Source organism: Podarcis melisellensis (genome assembly GCF_964234715.1).
Source record: "Podarcis melisellensis genome assembly, chromosome: 13".
NCBI classification, from domain to species: domain Eukaryota; kingdom Metazoa; phylum Chordata; class Lepidosauria; order Squamata; family Lacertidae; genus Podarcis; species Podarcis melisellensis.
The window spans coordinates 2380145-2399707 of record NC_138545.1 but is presented as its reverse complement, the minus strand read 5'-3'; the positions used below and the strand labels follow the sequence as shown (position 1 = coordinate 2399707).

The window sequence follows — 19563 nt, the reverse complement described above, 5'->3', positions numbered from 1 at the left end:
CAGCCTTCTTTATAGCCCAGCTCTCTGCGACAAATCTCTTGGAAAGACAGAGGAGAAAGCAAGGTATGAACACAAGAAGAACCCCAGCAGCAGCGGTAGCTGAATTGGGCAAAAGGGCGGCCCATTTAGTTTGGCATTCTGTTCTCACAGTGGCCAGCCAGATGACCCTGTGAGAAACCCACAAACAGGACCTGGACCAGAAAGAAGAGAAATGGTGGGAAGTGGGCTTGGTGGATAGTCAAGGGACTATACCTGCCAACATCCCACTGATCAAAATAGGTACGCTCATTTTTTTTTTGGTCCCAAGCTCTTGTGGGAAGCAACTGACCTAGGCAAGAGCACGAGACCAAAAAACAATTGCCATTTGACATCCTGGCGCGAGCCAGCTGATTCACACAGAGTGCAAGACCCCAAAAAGTGTATTTTGGTCCAGCGCAATGGTGCTCCCTGGCTGTTTTGGGCCACATCTAACATACCCAGCCAGCATTTTTGATGGGAGTTGTAGTCTAGCAATACAGTGGTACCTCGGGTTAAGTACTTAATTCGTTCCGGAGGTCCGTTCTTAACCTGAAACTGTTCTTAACCTGAAGCACCACTTTAGCTAATGGGGCCTCCTGCTGCTGCTGCTGCTGCTGCTGCGCTGCCGGAGCCCAATTTCTGTTCTTATCCTGAAGCAAAGTTCTTAACCTGAAGCACTATTTCTGGGTTAGCGGAGTGTGTAACCTGAAGCGTATGTAACCTGAAGCGTATGTAACCCGAGGTACCACTGTATCTGGATGCCCACCCTTGATCCAAGGAGTGGCAGAACCAAAACCAGCCGACGGTGCAGGGAGTTTCTGCTTTTCAGGGATGACTCTTGCACTGCAGGGAGGCAAGGCTGTCCGCTGCCCTAGCTAGATGTCCCAAGAAAGAAAGCAGGCAGCCATGGAAACAGCGATGTGTTGCAATTTGTTTATCGGCCCAACCTAGTTTATTATGGGTGGTTGCCCCAAGATGATGTTCTCTATCTCTTATCTGTTGGTGACGATGGCAAAGGGTTCCCCTGGATCCATCCCAAGGTTCAGTCACCGTGACATATCCTTGGCACGCAAGAGACTTGGAAGGGTATCGCTGCCACCATGTTCTGGCCAGCCCTGAGTCTAAACACATTAGCACTCGATGAAAGGCTGGGAGGCTTTGCAGTGCCTTGCAGTGTTCCTCTGCTTTTCAATATATGGCTGCGTAAAGGGGACCCCTGACCATTAGGTCCAGTTGTGGCCGACTCTGGGATTGTGGCGCTCATCTCGCTTTATTGGCCGAGGGAGCTGGCGTACAGCTTCCGGGTCATGTGGCCAGCATGACTAAGCCGCTTCTGGCGAACCAGAGCAGCGCACGGAAACGCCGTTTACCTTCCCGCCGGAGCGGTACCTATTTATCTACTTGCACTTTGACGTGCTTTCAAACTGCTAGGTTGGCAGGAGCAGGGACCAAGCAACAGGAGCTCACCCCGTTGCAGGGGTTCGAACCGCCAACCTTCTGATCGGCAAGTCCTAGGCTCTGTGGTTTAACCCACAGCGCCACCCGCGTCCCTTATACACACCGTATAAAGCACACACAGAGAATCCTGGGAACTGTAGCTTAATCCTCACAGAGCTAGCGCTCCCAGCACCCTTAACCAACCTGAGATCCCAGGATTATTGGAGGGGTGCTTTAAACATAGGCTGTGTTGCCGCTCTCCAGTGTTCACACATCAGCAAAACTCTGCAAATGAAGGCCCCCTATTCTGCGCATTAAAGTCTTTCTACGGGGTGACATTAGATTTGTGTTATCTAATCTTTCCCCCTCCCCCTAGAATTGTAGCATTGGAACGGACCACGAGGGTCATCGAGTCCAACCCCCTGCAATTGAGGATTCTTTTGTCCTGCGTGGGGGCTCAAACCCACGATCCTGAGATTAAGATGCTGAGCTTTCATTTGTTTCATCCCATCAATCGTGTGTGGCACAATCTGGCTTAGAATCCTGGTGGCGAGATCTGCAAATGTGAGCAGTTTAGGATGTGGAGCAGATAGAACCATTGAATAGTAGAGTTTTAATGCCTTAGATTCCCCCGTGCCACAAAACCTCTCCCTGCCCACCCTCCTCCAGATCGTTGCCACCCCACACGGAAACTCGGGACTTAAAGTGTGGATGGGCAGCTCTCTTCGGAGGTGGGGCAGGGTGGGGCTGGCTAACGGAGGTACATGTTTAATCATCTTGGTCGGGGCAAAGGTACTCCGTGGGATGTGATTCCTGTTGCTCTCTGCCCTGTGGGGAGGGGAGCTGAGATGATATATCAATGGGTTGTTGCACTTCCACTGGCCTGATCGCTCCAGCATCCCACAGGATGGGCACGGAGACAGCCGGGCACCTCCTGACGTTGCTCCTGGTACTTGAGGGCATTGCCAGAGGATGCCAAACCAGAGGCGAATCGTTCAGGTGAGAAGCGGTGTGGAAGGGAGCAGGAATGCAGGGATAGAGCTGCAGGGATCGGCATTTGGTTACTGGAAAATAATTGTTGTTGTTTAGTCGTTTAGTCGTGCCCAACTCTTTGTGACCCCCTGGACCAGAGCACGGCAGGCATTCCTGTCTTCCACTGCCTCCCGCAGTTTGGTCAAACTCAATGCTGGTAGCTTCAAGAACACTGTCCCACCATCTCGTCCTCCATCGTCCCCTTCTCCTTGCACCCTCCATCTTTCCCAACATCAGGGTCCTTTCCAGAGAGTCTTCTCTTCTCAAGAGGTGGCCAAAGTCTTGGAGCCTCAGCTTCAGGATCTGTCCTTCCAGTGAGCACTCAGGGCTGATTTCCTTCAGAATGGAGAGGTTGAATCTTCTTGCAGTCCATGGGACTCTCAAGAGTCTCCTCCAGCATCAGAATTCAAAAGCATCCATTCTTCGGCGATCTGCCTTCTTTATGGTCCAGCTCTCACTTCCATACATCACTAATAATAGAACACAGTAATAGAAAATAATTGAACACAGTAATAGAAGGTCGCCAGTCTAGATGGCTTTAAAAGAGGATGGGACAAATTGACAGAGGAGGAGAGGACTATCCATGGCTATTACCTCTCTCACCCTGACCTAGCCACTGTGATCCACGCGACGGTCACCTCCAGACTTGATTATTGTAACTCACTCTACGTGGAGCTGCCCTTGAGACTGACCCAGAAACTCCAGCTGGTGCAGAATGTCGCGACAAGACTCCTCACTGGATCCTTGCCGTGGGATCCCATTCACCCGGTGCTATACCAGCTACACTGGCTCCCGGTGGAGTACAGGGTCAGGTTTACGGTGCTGGTTTTTCCTTTAAAGCCCTATACGGCCTAGGACCCTCGTACCTACAGAACTGCCTCTCCTGGTATGTCCCACGGAGGACCTTACAGTCTTCAAACAAAAACATCTTGGAGGTCCCGGGTCGCAGGGAGGTTAGGCTGGCCTCGACCAAAGCCAGGGCTTTTTCAGCTGTGGCTCCAGTCTAGTGGAACGCTCTGCCCCAAGAGACTAGGGCCCTGTGGGACTTGACATCTTTCCGCAGGGCCTGCAAGACAGAGCTGTTCCGCCAGGCCTTTGGCCAGGGCACAGTCTGACCCCCTCCTTTGGCAATCCCCACAGAACTCTAGCCCAATGGTTGCCATTAATTTGATTCAGAATTGATTTTAGAATGAATTTATTTTAGAATGTTTTATCGTTTTACTGTTGTTAGCCGCTCTGAGCCTGGCTTCAGCTGGGAAGGGCGGGATATAAAAAATTTTATTTTTATTTTTATTAGCCATGAGCTCTGCCTCCACAGTCAGAGGCAGCAACTGCTTCTGAATACTAGTTGCTGGAAACCTCAGGAAGGGGAGAGAGCTCTTGTGTTCGAATCCTGCTTGCGGGCTTCTCATTGGGTTACCTGGTTGGCCACTGTGAGAACAGGATGCTGGACTAGATGTGGCCTGAACCAGCAGCCTCTTTTGACGCATAAAGGACTTCCAACCTCCTAATTTTGGGGTGCTAGGACAGGAAAGGGAGCAAAAGGGTAAAGAGCAAGTAAACATATTGCGTTGGTTTTCCCCACAACAAGGGAGACGCTTTGTTTGTTGATCGAACAGAAAGCAGATGTTCAGAGGATACCAAACTGTTTTCGTGGCAACCCTGCGGACATGTCAAATGAGATATGGTCCAGAACTCGCGAAGCTCTCTGGAAGTTTCTCCTTAACCTCTCCTATAATGCAGCCTTCCCCCGATCTGGTGAACCGCAGGTGTTTTGGACCACAACTCCCATTGTTGTTGTTGTTGTTTAGTCATTTAGTTGCGTCCGACTCTTCGTGGCCCCCTGGACCAGAGCACGCCAGGCCCTCCTGTCTTCCACTGCCTCCCGCAGCTTGGTCAAACTCATGCTGGTCTCTTCGAGAACACTGTCCCACCATCTCGTCCTCCGTTGTCCCCTTCTCCTTGCGCACTCCGTCTTTCCCAACATCAGGGTCTTTTCCAGGGAGGTGGCCAAAGTATTGGAGCCTCAGCTTCAGGATCTGTCCTTCCAGTGAGCACTCAGGGCTGATTTCCTTCAGAATGGAGAGGTTGGATCTTCTTGCAGTCCATGGGACTCTCAAGAGTCTCCTCCAGCAACAACTCCCATTAGCCCCCAGCGAATACTCCAAGAATCCAAGCTGACAGGTGGACTTCCAACCTCTGTTGGAAAACTTCCAATGAAAGAAAGTTGACAGCGTCCTGAAGGAGTCCATTCCACTGTCAAACTGCCCTTAGTCCTCAGAAAGTCTAGTCGTAATCTCCTTTCTTTTGGTATGAATCCATTAGTTCAAGGTTCCCCCCCCCCCTGAAGTAGCAGAAAACAAGCTTGCTCCATCTTCCATGGGACAGCCCTTTAGATTTTTGAAGGGGGCTACCCTCTCAGTCCTCTCTTCTCCAGGCTAAATATACCCATCTCCCTCAACCGTTCCTCACAAGGCTGGGTTCCCAGACCCTTCATCTGCTTGTCTGTCCTTCTCTTCACAATTTTCACTTTGTCAATATTAAAATGGGGTACCCAGAACCTGGTGAATTCAGGGCCGCCTGGAACAGAATCCTGCAGCCATTAAAAGATCTGGGTAAACAGGAAAGTTTCAAATTTCCTCCTGAAAGTGAGCAATGAGAGAGACAAGATGCTTCTCAACTGGGAAGGCATTCCACAAATGCGGAACCAACACCGAAAAGGCCCTGTCACAAGTCTATGGCACCAAGCAGAGTTCTTTATTTTATTCCTGGAGAAGCCCAAAGCCCTGGCCCCCAGCCTCTATGCTCCTGCAAACCTTCTTCGCTTAACCGAGTCTTCCTCACCCTCCGCACTTACTGTACCTCAGCCCATTACTTTCTGGTATTTATCACTCTGCCGTTTAATAATAATAATAATAATAATAATAATAATAATAATAATAATTTATTATGTATACCCCACCCATCTGGCTGGGTTTCCCCAGCCACTCTGGGCGGCTTCCAACAAAATATTAAAATACTGTAATACCTCAAACATTAAAACAGGGCTGCCTTCAGATGTCTTCTAAAAGTCTGGTAGTTGTTGTTCTCTTTGACATCTGGTGGGAGGGCGTTCCACAGGGCGGGTGCCACCACCGTGAAGGCCCTTGAACTTTATTCCTATGTCTTAGTCTAACTGGGCTGTTCTGAGCCTGTAGAGTATTATCCTCACAGTGACCTTTGGTTTGCTCCCACCTTGAACTTTGAGCAAAGCCAACGCCCAGGTGGAGAGTCAGGGTCACCAGGTGAGAAGGAGGCTTCTTGAGACCAGTGTGCTAAGTAATGATGCGGGTGGCTTAAACCACAGAGCCTAGGACTTGCCGATCGGAAGATTGGCAGTTAGAATCCCCGCGACGGGGTGAGCTCCCGTTGCTCGGTCCCTGCTCCTGCCCACCTAGCGGTTCGAAAACACGTCAAAGTGCAAGTAGATAAATAGGTACCGCTTCGGTGGGAAGGTAAACGGCGTTCCGTGCACTGCTCTGGTTCGTGAGAAGCGGCTTAGTCATGCTGGCCACATGACCCGGAAGCTGTGCGCTGGCTCCCTCAGCCAATAAAGCAAGATGAGCGCCACAACCCCAGAGTCATCCGCGATTGGACCTAGCGGCCAGGGATCCCTTTACCTTTTAGTATCAAAATTTAAAAAAATCCTTCCAGTAGCACCTTAGAGACCAACTAAATTTCTTATTGGTACGAACTTTTGTGTGTATCTGAAGAAACGTGCATGCACACGAAAGCTCATACCAATAACAAACTTAGTTGGTCTCTAAAGTGGTACTGGAAGGAATATTTTTATTTTGTTTCGACTATGGCAGACCAACACAGCTACCTACCTGTATCTAGAACTTTTTTTTGTTTAGTCGTTTAGTTGTGCCCGACTCTTCGTGTCCCTCTGGACCAGAGCACGCCAGGCCCTCCTGTCTTCCACTGCCTCCTGCAGTTTGGTCAAACTCATGCTGGTAGCTTCGAGAACACTGTCCCACCATCTCATCCTCCGTCGTCCCCTTCTCCTTGTGCCCTCCATCTTTCCCAACATCAGGGTCTTTTCCAGGGAGTCTTCTCTTCTCATGAGGTGGCCAAAGTCTTGGAGCCTCAGCTTCAGGATCTGTCCTTCCAGTGAGCACTCAGGGCTGATTTCCTTCAGAATGGATATCTAGAACTATGCAGTACTAGAAAAGGACTTCGTTTCAGCTGCCTGAGTCTTCCCACATTACTGGATGTCTGTGAGTTTTGGATGTCAGACGAAAGGGAGAAAACCTTTTGCTCTATCCATTTCCTCCGTGCTGTGCATCGTTTTGTGAGCAACGATCGCGTTGCCTCTTACCTGGCTGTTCTCTAAACTAAACAGCCCCAAAGACTGAAGCCTTTCTTCATAGCAGCAGTCACTGGATCCCCCTCCATCATTTTGGTTGCCGTTTTCTAAACCCTTTCCCCAGCTCTACCCCACCCTATATAAGGCTATATGAGGCGGGATGCGGGTGGCGCTGTGGGTTAAACCACAGAGCCGAGGACTTGTCGATCAGAAGGTCGGCGGTTCGAATCCCCGCAACGGGGTGAGCTCCCATTCCTCGGTCCTGCTCCTGCCAACCTAGCAGTTCGAAAGCACGTCAAAGTGCAAGTAGATAAATAGGTACCACTCTGGCGGGAAGGTAAACGGCGTTTCCATGCACTGCTCTGGTTTGCCAGAAACGGCTTAGACCTGCTGGCCACATGACCCAGAGGCTGTATGCCGGCTCCCTCGGCCAGTAAAGCGAGATGAGCGCAGCAACCCCAGAGTCGGTCACAACTGGACCTAATGGTCAGGGGTCCCTTTACCTTTACCTTAAAAGAACGGCACACAGGATATCAGCAATTTTATTTTCAGTTCCTCCCCTAATTATCCCTGGTGTGTAATTCTCCTTTTCCGCAGCTGCAGCCCGCTGGGTTGACATTCATGCTGCTTTTGTGGAAGGGACCTGAGAAGCATTTAAGGCTTATGGAGTTATTACCCTTTTAACTCTTTGTTCCTCTGTTTCAGGGCAAATCAGTTCCTTGGGGCTGAGCTACCACCAAAGCCTTTCACAGCAAAATGTAAGTGACGTCAACTGCTCCCTGGGAGAGTCTAGAAGGCTCCCTTGCCCTGCCCTCTCTCATATAACTCTCATATAAAGCTCAGGCATGTCCAAAGTCCGTTTCGGGGGCCTAATCTGGCCCCTGTGGCAGTTTATTTCCTGGGGTAAAATACTAAGACCTCAGCAACTTCAACCCTAAAAAAAGGTCAACAACTTTGAAATACAGTGGTACCTTGGGTTAAGTACTTACGGTAATTCGTTCCGGAGGTCCGTACTTAACCTGAAACTGTTCTTAACCTGAAGCACCACTTTAGCTAATGCGGCCTCCCGCTGCTGCTGCACTGCCACCATGCGATTTCTGTTCTCATCTTGAAGCAAAGTTCTTAACCCAAGGTACTATTTCTGGGTTAGCGGAGTCTGTAACCTGAAGCATATGTAACCTGAAGCGTATGTAACCCGAGGTACCACTGTATACTTGGAGTCGAGTGTGGATTTCATGCTCTTTATTCAGCTCATAGTAGTGAGGAATGGAAGTTCCCCCAAAATGTCTGCTTTATATACATTATTTACACAATGGGCCCCATGTGATTGGCTAGTTCCGGGATTCTCCTGTAGGCCAATCAGGTTGCAGATCCACTTCCACCTGGGCAGCTCCTGCGGACCAATCATCCTGGATCTGAATGTTCTAGGACCAATCAGACTGCTGCAGTTTGGATCCTATTGTTCTAGGGCCAATCAGACTGCTTCATTCTGGACCCTATTGTTCTAGGACCAATCAGACTGCTGCATTCTGGACCCTATTGTTCTAGGACCAATCAGACTGCTGCATTCTGAATCCTATTGTTCTAGGGCCAATCAGACTGCTGCATTCTGGACCCTATTGTTCTAGGACCAATCAGACTGCTGCATTCTGGATCCTATTGTTCTAGGACCAATCAGACTGCTGCATTCTGGACCCTATTGTTCTAGGACCAATCAGACTGCTGCATTCTGGATCCTATTGTTCTAGGGCCAATCAGACTGCTGCATTCTGGACCCTATTGTTCTAGGACCAATCAGACTGCTGCAGTTTGGATCCTATTGTTCTAGGGCCAATCAGACTGCTGCATTCTGCATCCTATTGTTCTAGGACCAATCAGACTGCTGCATTCTGGATCCTATTGTTCTAGGGCCAATCAGACTGCTTCATTCTGGACCCTATTGTTCTAGGACCAATCAGACTGCTGCATTCTGGACCCTATTGTTCTAGGACCAATCAGACTGCTGCATTCTGAATCCTATTGTTCTAGGACCAATCAGACTGCTGCATTCTGGACCCTATTGTTCTAGGACCAATCAGATTGCTGCATTCTGAATCCTATTGTTCTAGGACCAATCAGACTGCTGCAGTTTGGATCCTATTCCTACATAGCAAACTTCAATCCTAAAAAAAGGTCAACAACTTTGGCCGGCCCCCAAGGCCCCTCACTTCATCAAATATGGCCCTCTTTGAAAAAAGTTTGGACCCCACTAGCTGCAAATGAGGACTTTTCTGGGCGAAGTTGCCAATGGCGTTAGCATTTTGGGAATCTTTTGGCTAATCAGCGCCATGTTGATTTATCCTCTGGGATGGGATCCACTAAAGCTGGGAATCCCCATGCAAGCAATGTACGTGGCCCACACTCTGCCAAACTGTTCTTGAGCATGTGCAGAGCGTCCCCATCGCTTGCATGCCCCTGCCAACGCCATTCCCCACCCCAGACTCCCGGGACAGACAGCCTGTGATGAACCTTCGCAACCGTGGGATTGGAAGGGACACCCCAAAGGCCATCTAGTCCAGCCCCGTGCAGCGCAGGAGTCGTGCAGAAGTCTGGCCTTTATTGCCTGTGCGGATCCTGCAGCTGCTGCCGCCCCTTATGCTTGCCTCCTCTCTTTCCACTCAGCCGCCCTCGCCAGCTGCGACTTCGATGACGCCGGCAGCCCGTTCTGTGACTGGACCCAGCCTAAGGATGACAGCGGGGACTGGATCCGAGGAGAGGGGAAGAAGCCCGGGGAGAGCCCTGGACCGCCAGGAGGGGTCCCCGAACGGAGTATGTTATCAGAATTTAAGGTCTCAAATATATAAATCAAAGGTTCATAAATGTACAAGGCAAACACGTACATAAATATATAAACCACGTGTCTCTAATAATAATAATAATAATAAATTTTATTTATTCCCCGGCCAGAGCCGGGCTCATCGTAGCTAACACCAATAAAATCACAATAAAAACAATGTGGGGGGGACCAATTGAAAATACAGGTTAAAATGCAATTTAAAATGCAGCCTCATTTTAAAAGTAGCCCATAGATCCAAACCATAAGAGGATTGAGACTTAAGGGTCAGACTGAGTCCAAACCGAAGGCCAGGCAGAACAGCTCTGTCTTGCAGGCCCTGTGGAAAGATGTCAAGTCCCGCAGGGCCCTGGTCTCTTGGGACAGAGCGTTCCACCAAGTCGGGGCCAGTGCTGAAAAGGCCCTGGCCCTAGTTGAGACCAACCTAACCACCTTGAGACCTGAGACCTCCAAGGTGTTGTCATTTGTGGACCTTAAGGTCCTCCGCGGGGCATACCAGGAGAGGCGGTCCCGTAGGTACGTGGGTCCTAGTACAGGAGAACAATCCTGAAGCTATTTTGACTCTCCCAAATTGACCTCGACTCTTTCTCTGCAAGGAGGAAGGAAATGAGGAAAGCTTTCTAGTTGTCTTTGGGGCTTACACCTCCCTTTTCAAATTTGTTGTTGTTGTTGTTTAGTCGTTTAGTCGTGTCCGCCTCTTCGTGACCCCCTGGACCAGAGCACGCCAGGCACTCCTGTCTTCTACTGCCTCCCGCAGTTTGGTCAGACTCATGTTTGTAGCTTCGAAGACACTAGCCACCCATCTCGTCCTCTGTCGTCCCCTTCTCTTTGCGCCCTCCATCTTTCCCAAAATCAGGGTCTTTCCCAGGGAGTCTTCTCTTCTCATGGGGATGCCAAAGTATTGGAGCCTCAGCTTCAGGATCTGTCCTTCCAGTGAGCACTCAGGGCTGATTCCCTTCAGAATGGAGAGGTTTGATCTTCTTGCAGTCCATGGGACTCTCCAGAGTTTCCTCCAGCACCAGAATTCAAAAGCATCCATTCTTCGGCGATCAGCCTTCTTTATGGTCCAGCTCTCACTTCCATACATCACTACTGGGAAAACCCTTTTCAAATACAGCCTGGCAAATATCTGTTAAGCTGAGCACACTATCAATATCAGGAACTAAGTATTTGCCATCTCCAAGGAATGGCCAGGCTACCCAGAAAAGGCAATTGATAAGGCATGAAGAGGTATCCTGGCAGACAGGAGAGAAGCAATACACCCAAATTTCTGCTGGGGACCACCTCTTTCTGTGATGTATGCATGATGTTTTGGGGGGTGGTCTTGAGCTACGGAGGAGGCAGTTTCAAAAGTCTATATCAGAGCTTTCACACCAATGTTCTGGGTTCCTCTCCCCCCCTCCCAGGCTTACTAGCCACTTTGCTTCTCAATATTCTCTGGTTGGCCTCTGTTATTTTCTCCTACCGATAGGGAACCTATATAAGGACTCTATACGGGCTCTTGGGTACCCCATAAGGGGCAAAGGAGCAGTTTTTTTCTTATAACAGAGTAATAATAATTTTTTATTTATTTATTTATACCCCGCCCTTCCCAGTTCTGGAACCCGGGCTCAGGGCGGCTAACAACAAATTTAAAACACTTAATTGATGCTATAAAAAAAAGCATAAAATGCGATATAAAGCGTAAATAACAACAAAATCAAAAATCAATTTAGGGGGGAAATCCATCCAATAAACATTAGACGATCAGCAGGGCTAGCTGGCTAAATTAGTCCCACTTGGGCCAGCGAGTCCAGGGGAGAACCAGAACAGAGCGGGCAATCTTCACAAAAAGGGGAGGGGAGGGGAGGGGAGGGGAAGGAAGGGGAATAAAAGATCAGGCCAGGTTCAAATTAAAGGCCAGGCAGAATAGCTCTGTCTTACAGGCCCTGCGGAAGGAAGTTAAATCCTGCAGGGCCCTGGTCTCCTGGGACAGAGCATTCCACCAGGTTGGAGCCATCACTGAGAAGGCCCTGCCCTGGTGGAGGATATCTTTCCAAAGTCCCTGTGCTCCAGAAGAAGGCCTGGCCTGCTTTGAGGCTGGAGGCTGCAGAACTGCCCCCAGGAGAAGGATAAAATCTGAATCCCACTTGCTTCAAACCACAGGAGGGGAGAGGGTCTCTTGTGTTCGAATCCTGCCTGCGGGTTTCCCTATTGAGGCATCTGGTTGGCCACTGTGAGAACAGGACGCTGGACTAGAGGGGTCAAATCAGGTTCTTCTCATGTTCTTAGGAAATTGTATCGGGGAGTGTGGAGGGACTGGACAGAGGTTTTCCTCCTTTCATAACCCTGGAACTCAGGATCAATATAATGGAAAGTTCAGGGCAGAGATGATGAAATCTTCCTTCCAGCAATGTATGATTAAGATCTTAAGGAAATAAAAAGGGTGCTACTGGATCGGGACCAAAGAGAACCTGCAAAGGACTCTGTAAGGGCTCTTGTGTCCCCCATAAGGGAATAAGGGTAGATTCTCGTTTATTACACTCACAAACAGGACCTGAGGGTAACGCGGCACTCTGTGAGTCCTGGCAGCTGGTCCTCAGATATGCAGCCTCTGATACAGAGCATCATGGCTTATAGACATTGAGAGCCTTCTCCTCCACCACCAATTTGTCTAATCCTCTTTTAATCAAGATTGGTGGCCACCCCTGCCTCCTGCCGGGCAATTTCCATAGTTTAACTTTGCACCGTACTTTATTCTATCTGTATTGAACAGTTAATGGTTAATGGAGGCCTGTTTATAACATCTGTATGGTTTTTATTGTCCAGTTTTATGTTTTTATTGCTCTGAACAGCGTCTCCACCCCCATCCTCAAGCCCCATCCGAGGGCCTTCTGGCAGTTCCCTCCCTGCGAGAAGCCAAGTTACAGGGAACCAGGCACAGGGCCTTCTCGGTGGTGGCGCCCTCCCTGTGGAACGCCCGCTCTGTGGAATAATAATTTATTATTTATACTCCACCCATCAGGCTGGGTTTCCCCAGCCACTCTGGGCGGCGTCCAACAGAATATTAAAATACAATAGTCTATAAAACATTAAAAGCTTCCCTAAACAGGGCTGCCTTCAGATGTCTTCTAAAAGCCTAGTAGTTGTTTTTCTATTTGACATCTGGTGGGAGGGCATTCCACAGGGCGGGCGCCACCACCGAGAAGGCCTTTGGATCTGTTTCCTACTCATTTGAATCCGTCGGTTCGGATCCTGCCCTCCAGAGCAGGTATATGCACATCATGCTGTCCCCGCATGAAACGAGCGACTTCTCACCCCGTTCCAGGAGGCCATTATGTCTACCCGGAGGAAGGAGCATCCGTGCTGTTGCAGAGCCCGGATCTGGACCCGGCCGCGCCAGAGACCTGCGTCGAGTTCCTCTACTACCTGTACAGCCTAGACAGCAAGGGCCAGCTGGCGGTGAAAGTTCAGTATCCTTCGGGGAACTCCTCCACCCTGTGGACACGGAGAGGGATGCAAAGTTCGTCTTGGCTGCTGGGAGCTGTGACTATCGAGAATCCATCGCAACGCCCCTTCAAGGTAAGCGGTGTCGCTGCTTTCGAGAGACGTTTCAGTGTGGGTGGTGTAGAGCGCTGGGCCGAGACCTGGGAGGACCAGGGTTCGAATCCTCCCACTCAGCCACTAAGCTCACTTGAAATGGAAAAGGACAATTTAATGAAGAAATAAACAATTCAGGCTCCTCGCTGGGTTCTCCCATATTTGCAATTCTAAAAATGGAAGGTGGATTTTTTCCTCTCATTTTCACCCCCAATCTCCCATTCCAGTTCCTTGCAAAGCCTTTTCAGCACCTGCTAAAAACTTTTTTTTTTCTTATTTAGGCAAGCCTTAAAAAGATAGGTAAAAACTCTATTCCATTTAACCACGACCGGTTTTTAAAATAATGTTTGGAATACCTCGAGAGGTTGATTTTTAAACTGTTCTTCCTGATAATTTTATGGCTTTCTGTAAACCGCTTTGTTTGTTTCCCACGAGCAAACGTTGTGTACGTTTTATGATGTAAAATAAACATAATGAAATAATAAATTCCCGTTAGCAATAAAAGAGCACTGATCCGATGTAGCGTAGCAGACCTTGCCAAGTTTACCTTAAGATGCGGAAGAGCTGAGCTCGGTGTAAACGTCCGTTGTAGGAACCTCATCGGTTTCTTACAAACCTTGTTTTATTTATTTTTAAACGTGCAATCTATGGCCAGTTTTCTTGGAGCTCAGTTCAGGCACGAGTGGAGAGACTGAGCACGTGCCTTGAGCTCGGATTTGTGGTTGCAGCTCAGCTCTTGCAAAGCTTCTGCTAACTGGAATAATAATCATAATCATAATCATAATCATAATTTATTATTCATACCCCACCCATCTGGCTGGGTTTCCCCAGCCACTCTGGGCGGCTTCCAACAAAACACTAAAATACAATAACCTATTAAACATTAAAAGCTTCCCTAAACTGGTCTGCCTTTAGATGTCTTCTAAAAATTGGATAGTTATTTTTCTCTTTAATCTGGTGGGAGGGCGTTCCACAGGGCGGGTGGACACCACTGAGAAGGCCCTCTGCCTGGTTCCCTGTAACCTCACTTCTCGCAGCGAGGGAACCGCCAGAAGGCCCTTGGAGCTGGACCTCAGTGGGCAGTTTGCGGGCAGGGAGGGTCTCATCCTGCGTACCAGATGGAGCTGGTAGACAGCTGCCCTGGACACAGAACTGACCTGCGCCTCCATGGACAGCTATGAGTCCAGAATGACTCCCAGGCTGCGCACCTGGTCCTTCAGGGGCACAGTTGCCCCATTCAGGACCAGGGAGTCCTCCACACCTGCCCACCTCCTGTCCCCCCAAAACAGTCCTTCTGTCTTGTCAGGATTCGACCTCAATCTGTTAGCCACCATCCATCCTCCAACCACCTCCAGACACTCACACAGGACCTTCACCGCCTTCACTGGTTCTGATTTGAAAGAGAGGTAGAGCTGGGTATCATCCGCATATTGATGGACACCCAGCCCAAACCCCCGGATGATCTCTCCCAGTGGCTGCATGTAGATGTTGAAAAGCATGGGGGAGAGGACGGAACCATGAGGCACCCCACAAGTGAGAGCCCAGGGGTCTGAACACTCATCCCCCCCCCCCACTTTCTGGACACGGCCCAGGAGGAAGGAGCGGAACCACTGTATGACAGTGCCCCCAGCTCCCAGCCCCTCTAGACGGTCCAGAAGGATGTTATGGTCGATGGTGTCAAAGACCACTGAGAGATCCAGCAGAAGGGTGAATTGCTCCTTTCGCCCCCAGGGAGCTCCGCCGATCCTGAGGGCCCTCACGGAGCTTCGCTTTGTCGTGCAAACTACCGCTTTGAGAAAATGCACAGGAACCATTGAATTATGGACTTGGAAAGGGACCCCCAAGGGTCATCTAATCCACCCCCCTTCAATGCAGGGCTCACAGCTACAGAATACTTGACCATCTCACCTCTGCTCCTGGGAATGGAAGTCCACCACCTTCCAGGGGAACCCCATTCCACTTTTCATTCTCTCTCTCTCTGCCCACCCAGGTTGTTTTCGCTGCCACCCAGGTCAAGACCGAAGAAATCACCATCGCTCTGGACAGCATCTCCGTCAGGATTGGGCCTTGTGCACGTAAGCAGCCCTGTTCTAGGCCTCCTCCCCCCTGGAAGAATATGGGATTTTTGCTGTTATTATTGCGGCAAGCGGGTGCTGGTTCCTGAGGTTGCTGAGACCCTCCCTGCCCGCAGACTGTCTCGCCAGAGTGGTGCATGCTCTGGTTATCTCCCGCTTGGACTTCAATGCGCTCACCTTTGAAGGTGACCTGGAAACTACAACTAATCCAGAATGCGGCAGCTAGACCAGTGGCCGCCAGGACCACATAACACCGGTCCTGAAATACCTCCATTGGCTCCCAGTATGTTTCCAAGCACAATTCAAAGTGTTGGTGCTGAGCTTGAAAACCCTAAACGGCCTCAAAAGCCCAGTAGACCTGAAGGAGTGTCTCCACCCCCATCGTTCAGCCCGGACACTGAGGTCCAGCACAGAGGGCCTTCTGGCAGTTCCCTCCCTGCAAGAAGCGAGGTCGCAGAGAACCAGGCAGAGGACCTTTTTGGTGGTGGTGCCCGCCCTGTGGAACGCCCTCCCATCAGATGTCAAGGAAATAAACAACTATCTGACTTTTAGAAGACACCTGAAGGCAGCCCTGTTTAGGGAAGGTTTTAATGTTTGACATTTTATTGTGTTTTAAATATTCTGTTGGGAGCTGTCCAGAGCAGCAGGGGAAAGCCAGCCAGATGGATGGGGTATAAATAATAATAATAATAATAATTTATTTATACCCCACCCATCTGGCTGAGTTTCCGCAGCCACTCTGGGCAATTCCCAATCGAATGTTAAAAACAATATAGCATTAAATATTAAAAACTTATTATTATTATTATTATCGTCAGGGTAGGACTCCAAAGGCCAAGGTCTGAGGACTCTTGCACCCGAATGGGCAGGAGGCACCCCCAGAACAACAGGACCAGCCCACTGCCATCCTCTTTGCCCTCTGAACACCCCCCACCCCACAAGATCACTTAAGCCCTTCCTTGGTAGAAGATACCAAGAACTGGAAGGGGCTCTGGCCATCATGCAGACGGACCCCTCCAAACCTAAAACATTATCCTTCCGTGAAGTCTTCTCTTTACATCCCGTTTAGCTGCCTACCTCTCAAAGCAGGCACTATAATTCCCACTGCAAAGGGGTGCGAGAGAGACTTGTCGTCTTCTTCCTCTGCTGCAGCCTGCGTGACCGGGTGCGATTTTGACGACGACGGCGACCTCTGCCAATGGGAGAATCCGGCCGATGGAGACGTCCAGTGGGAGCAATGGGTTGGGGCCGGGGACCTGCCCGGAGTGGGGCCAGAGGATGACTTCTCGAGACCCGGCTGTGAGTCCTGAACATGTCAGAGTGTCCAAAGAGCCTTTAGCAGGATCAGGCCAAATCATCATTATTATTAATCGTAATTTATCATCGCAACCACTGCCTCTTAACCTCAACTACCTCGCAGGGTTCTTGTGAGGATCAAAACGAGGAGGTGGGGAGAGCCGCGTGCGCCACCTTGGGCTCCTGGGAGGAAAAGGCGGGACGTAAATTATGGGATCGTAGGGACCACCCACGGTCATCTAGTCCAACCCCCTGCAATGCAAGAGTCGCAGCTAAAGAAATGCGACGAATAAATAGATATAGGTCAAGGTAAAGGGACCCCTGACCATTAGGTCCAGTCGCGGCCGACTCTGGGGTTGCAGCGCTCATCTCGCTTTACTGGCCGAGGGAGCCGGTGTACAGCTTCCGGGTCATGTGGCCAGCAGGACTAAGCCGCTTTTGGTGAACCAGAGCAGCGCACAGAAACACCGTTTACCTTCCCGCCGGAGTGGTACCTATTTACCGGTATCTACTTGCACTTTGACGTGCTTTCGAACTGCTAGGTTGGAAGGAGCAGGGACCCAGCAACAGGAGCTCACGGGATTCGAACCGCCGACCTTCCGATCGGCAAGTCCTAGGCTCTGTGGTTTAACCCACAGCGCCACCCGCGCCCCCCATAAATAGATATATAAATTGACAAATAATTGCAGGCGGGAACCGATGCAGTCCCATATTCAGATGAGCCTCCCCAGAGGATGACGGCCTGCTTTTTTCAAACCCCTCTGGCGCGTTTCTTCCCGTTAGAGCAGACCCTGACTTTCTCCAAATATCGCTCTTGCAGTTGGCCTCTACATGTTGCTCGATTCTGTGGGCGGCAGCGGCACGGCCCTCCTGAAGAGCCCCCTCTACCAGTCCCTGGGAGCCTGCCTCTCCCTCAGCTTCTACTATACCTTGCACGGCGTCTCCAACGACACACGGCTGAGGGTGTACGCAGCACAACCAGGCAAGTTTCCAGACACCCGTCGGGCCCGGGGAAAGGGTGCTGTTGGTGGCAGGAGTGGGATCCTGCCACATTCCTTCCCCTGCTTCCCAGAGGAGGAAAGTGAGGGCCTGGCTAACGGAGGCACCTGTTTCTCTTCCCATTTCCGTGCGGAACAGGGGGTGACCTGGGGCCCGCCTTGCTGAGTCTCGCGGGGGAACATGGACCCGACTGGAAACCGGGAAGAGCCGTCTACTCAGGAAGATCCGAGAACATCCAGGTGAGGAGGGTGGTTTTCTCGGCATGTATTAACAACCTGAGCATGAGACGGAGAAGCTCACGGCATTAAAACTCCAACGGACCTTGCTTTCCCATCAGTCGCTGATCCGGACCATGTGCTGGGCCCGGGGGTGACCCAAGCAACGCGGTCCAGGTCCGGTCCCGAATCCAAGGGTTCCGCGAGGAGTCAGTCCGACAGGGCCGAGGCAGGAAACCAGGCGAGGTCAGGCACAAGATCACAGGCAGGTTCCGGCAAACAGCAATGTTGCTCCCGCAACCTGGGGCAGGATCCAGCAGTCTTTTATCTCTGTCGGGGTAACGGCCGGTCCTGATCTGACTCACCTCCCTGTCTCGCCCGAAGGCGAGCACTCCTCCTGCGAGTACTCAGGTCTCTCCTTCTCTCAGACCTGAATCTCTGCAGCTCAGGAGATGTCGGTGGGTTCCTAGACCCAGAGGACGCCTCAGCCTCTCCTGACCCAAGTGGAGCAGCTGTAAGTGATGGCCCAGCTGGAGGCAACGAGGTCATCCCTGCATCTGGAGCCAGGCCCGGCTCCGGCCCCTGACTCGGCCCAGCTGGTGCTTGTTGCAGGGGAACCTGTGAGACTGGGGCTCTTCAGAATCAGGCTCCAGACCTGGTTCAGCTGCCGCCTTGGGCAAAGGATCCGGTGCAGACTGAGACTCCTCTGGTTCCGAGTCTGATCCTGAGTCCCAGGCCATCACAACCCAGCACAGAGCGGGCAGGGCTCTGAGTCTCCAGCTTCCAGACTACCTCCAGCTCTGCTCACCCAGTGTGGAGATAAGACCCACCCTTAGGTCCCCATCATAGATCACAGAATCCTATAGTTGAAAGGGACACCCAAGGATCATCCATTCCAAGCCCCTGCAATGCAGGAATATGCAGCTATCCCCTACGGGGATCAAAGCTACAACCTTGGCGGTCGTGAAGTCCCATGTCTAGAGATCTACAGCTTTTCCCAAGGTAAAACAGCTCTTTAGCGCTGAATAGGAACAAACAACAATCCATGGAAAACCCGGCTGGCATTTGTTCCGATTCAGCAGTAGAGAGCAGGTTTCCCTGGGGGAATGAAGAGGGCAATGTGGTCAGGCGCTTAGTTGCAGCTCTGGCAACTTGGCTCACTCTTTGGGGGTGCTCAGGAGGACATGTGAATGGCCAGCTAAGGTCCTCATAGAATTCTAGAATTGTGCAGTTGGAAGGGGTACCCCAAGGGTCATCCAGCAATGCAGGAATCTCAGCTGAATCATCCAATGCATATGGCCATCCAAGCTAGACTGGGGACTGGGAGCGGCTGCCGAGACCATATAACACCGTCTTGAAAGACCTGCACTGGCTCCCAGTACGTTTCCGAGCACAATTCAAAGTGTTGGTGCTGACCTTGAAAGCCCTAAACGGCCTCAAAGGCCCAGTAGACCTGAAGGAGCGTCTCCACCCCCATCGTTCTACCTGGACACTGAGGTCCAGCTCCGAGGGCCTTCTGGCAGTGAGGTTACAGGGAACCAGGCAGAGGGCCTTCTCGGTAGTGGCGCCCGCCCTGTGGAACACCCTCCCACCAGATGTCAAAGAGAAGAACCACCACCAGACTTTAAGAAGACATCTGAAGGCAGCCCTGTTTAGGGAAGCTTTTAATGTTTAATAGGTTATTGTATTTTAGTGTTATTATTATTATTATTATTATTATTATTATTATTA

The 19563-nt window shown here is 50.6% G+C and overlaps 1 protein-coding gene across 1 annotated transcript in view; it reads left to right on the top strand.

Annotated features, from left to right (window-relative positions):
• Window positions 1-1864: 1864 nt before the first annotated feature.
• The window catches only part of ZAN (zonadhesin), a 57980-nt gene continuing 40281 nt past the window's right edge, over window positions 1865-19563 (top strand). Inside the window, exons 1-8 of the mRNA XM_081887334.1 lie at window positions 1865-2454; window positions 7541-7593; window positions 9497-9643; window positions 12976-13229; window positions 15238-15322; window positions 16475-16621; window positions 17439-17600; window positions 17756-17856. Of these exons, the coding sequence (XP_081743460.1) occupies window positions 2315-2454; window positions 7541-7593; window positions 9497-9643; window positions 12976-13229; window positions 15238-15322; window positions 16475-16621; window positions 17439-17600; window positions 17756-17856 (1089 nt within the window). The 5' untranslated portion in view covers window positions 1865-2314. The remainder of the gene's footprint in view (window positions 2455-7540; window positions 7594-9496; window positions 9644-12975; window positions 13230-15237; window positions 15323-16474; window positions 16622-17438; window positions 17601-17755; window positions 17857-19563) is intronic.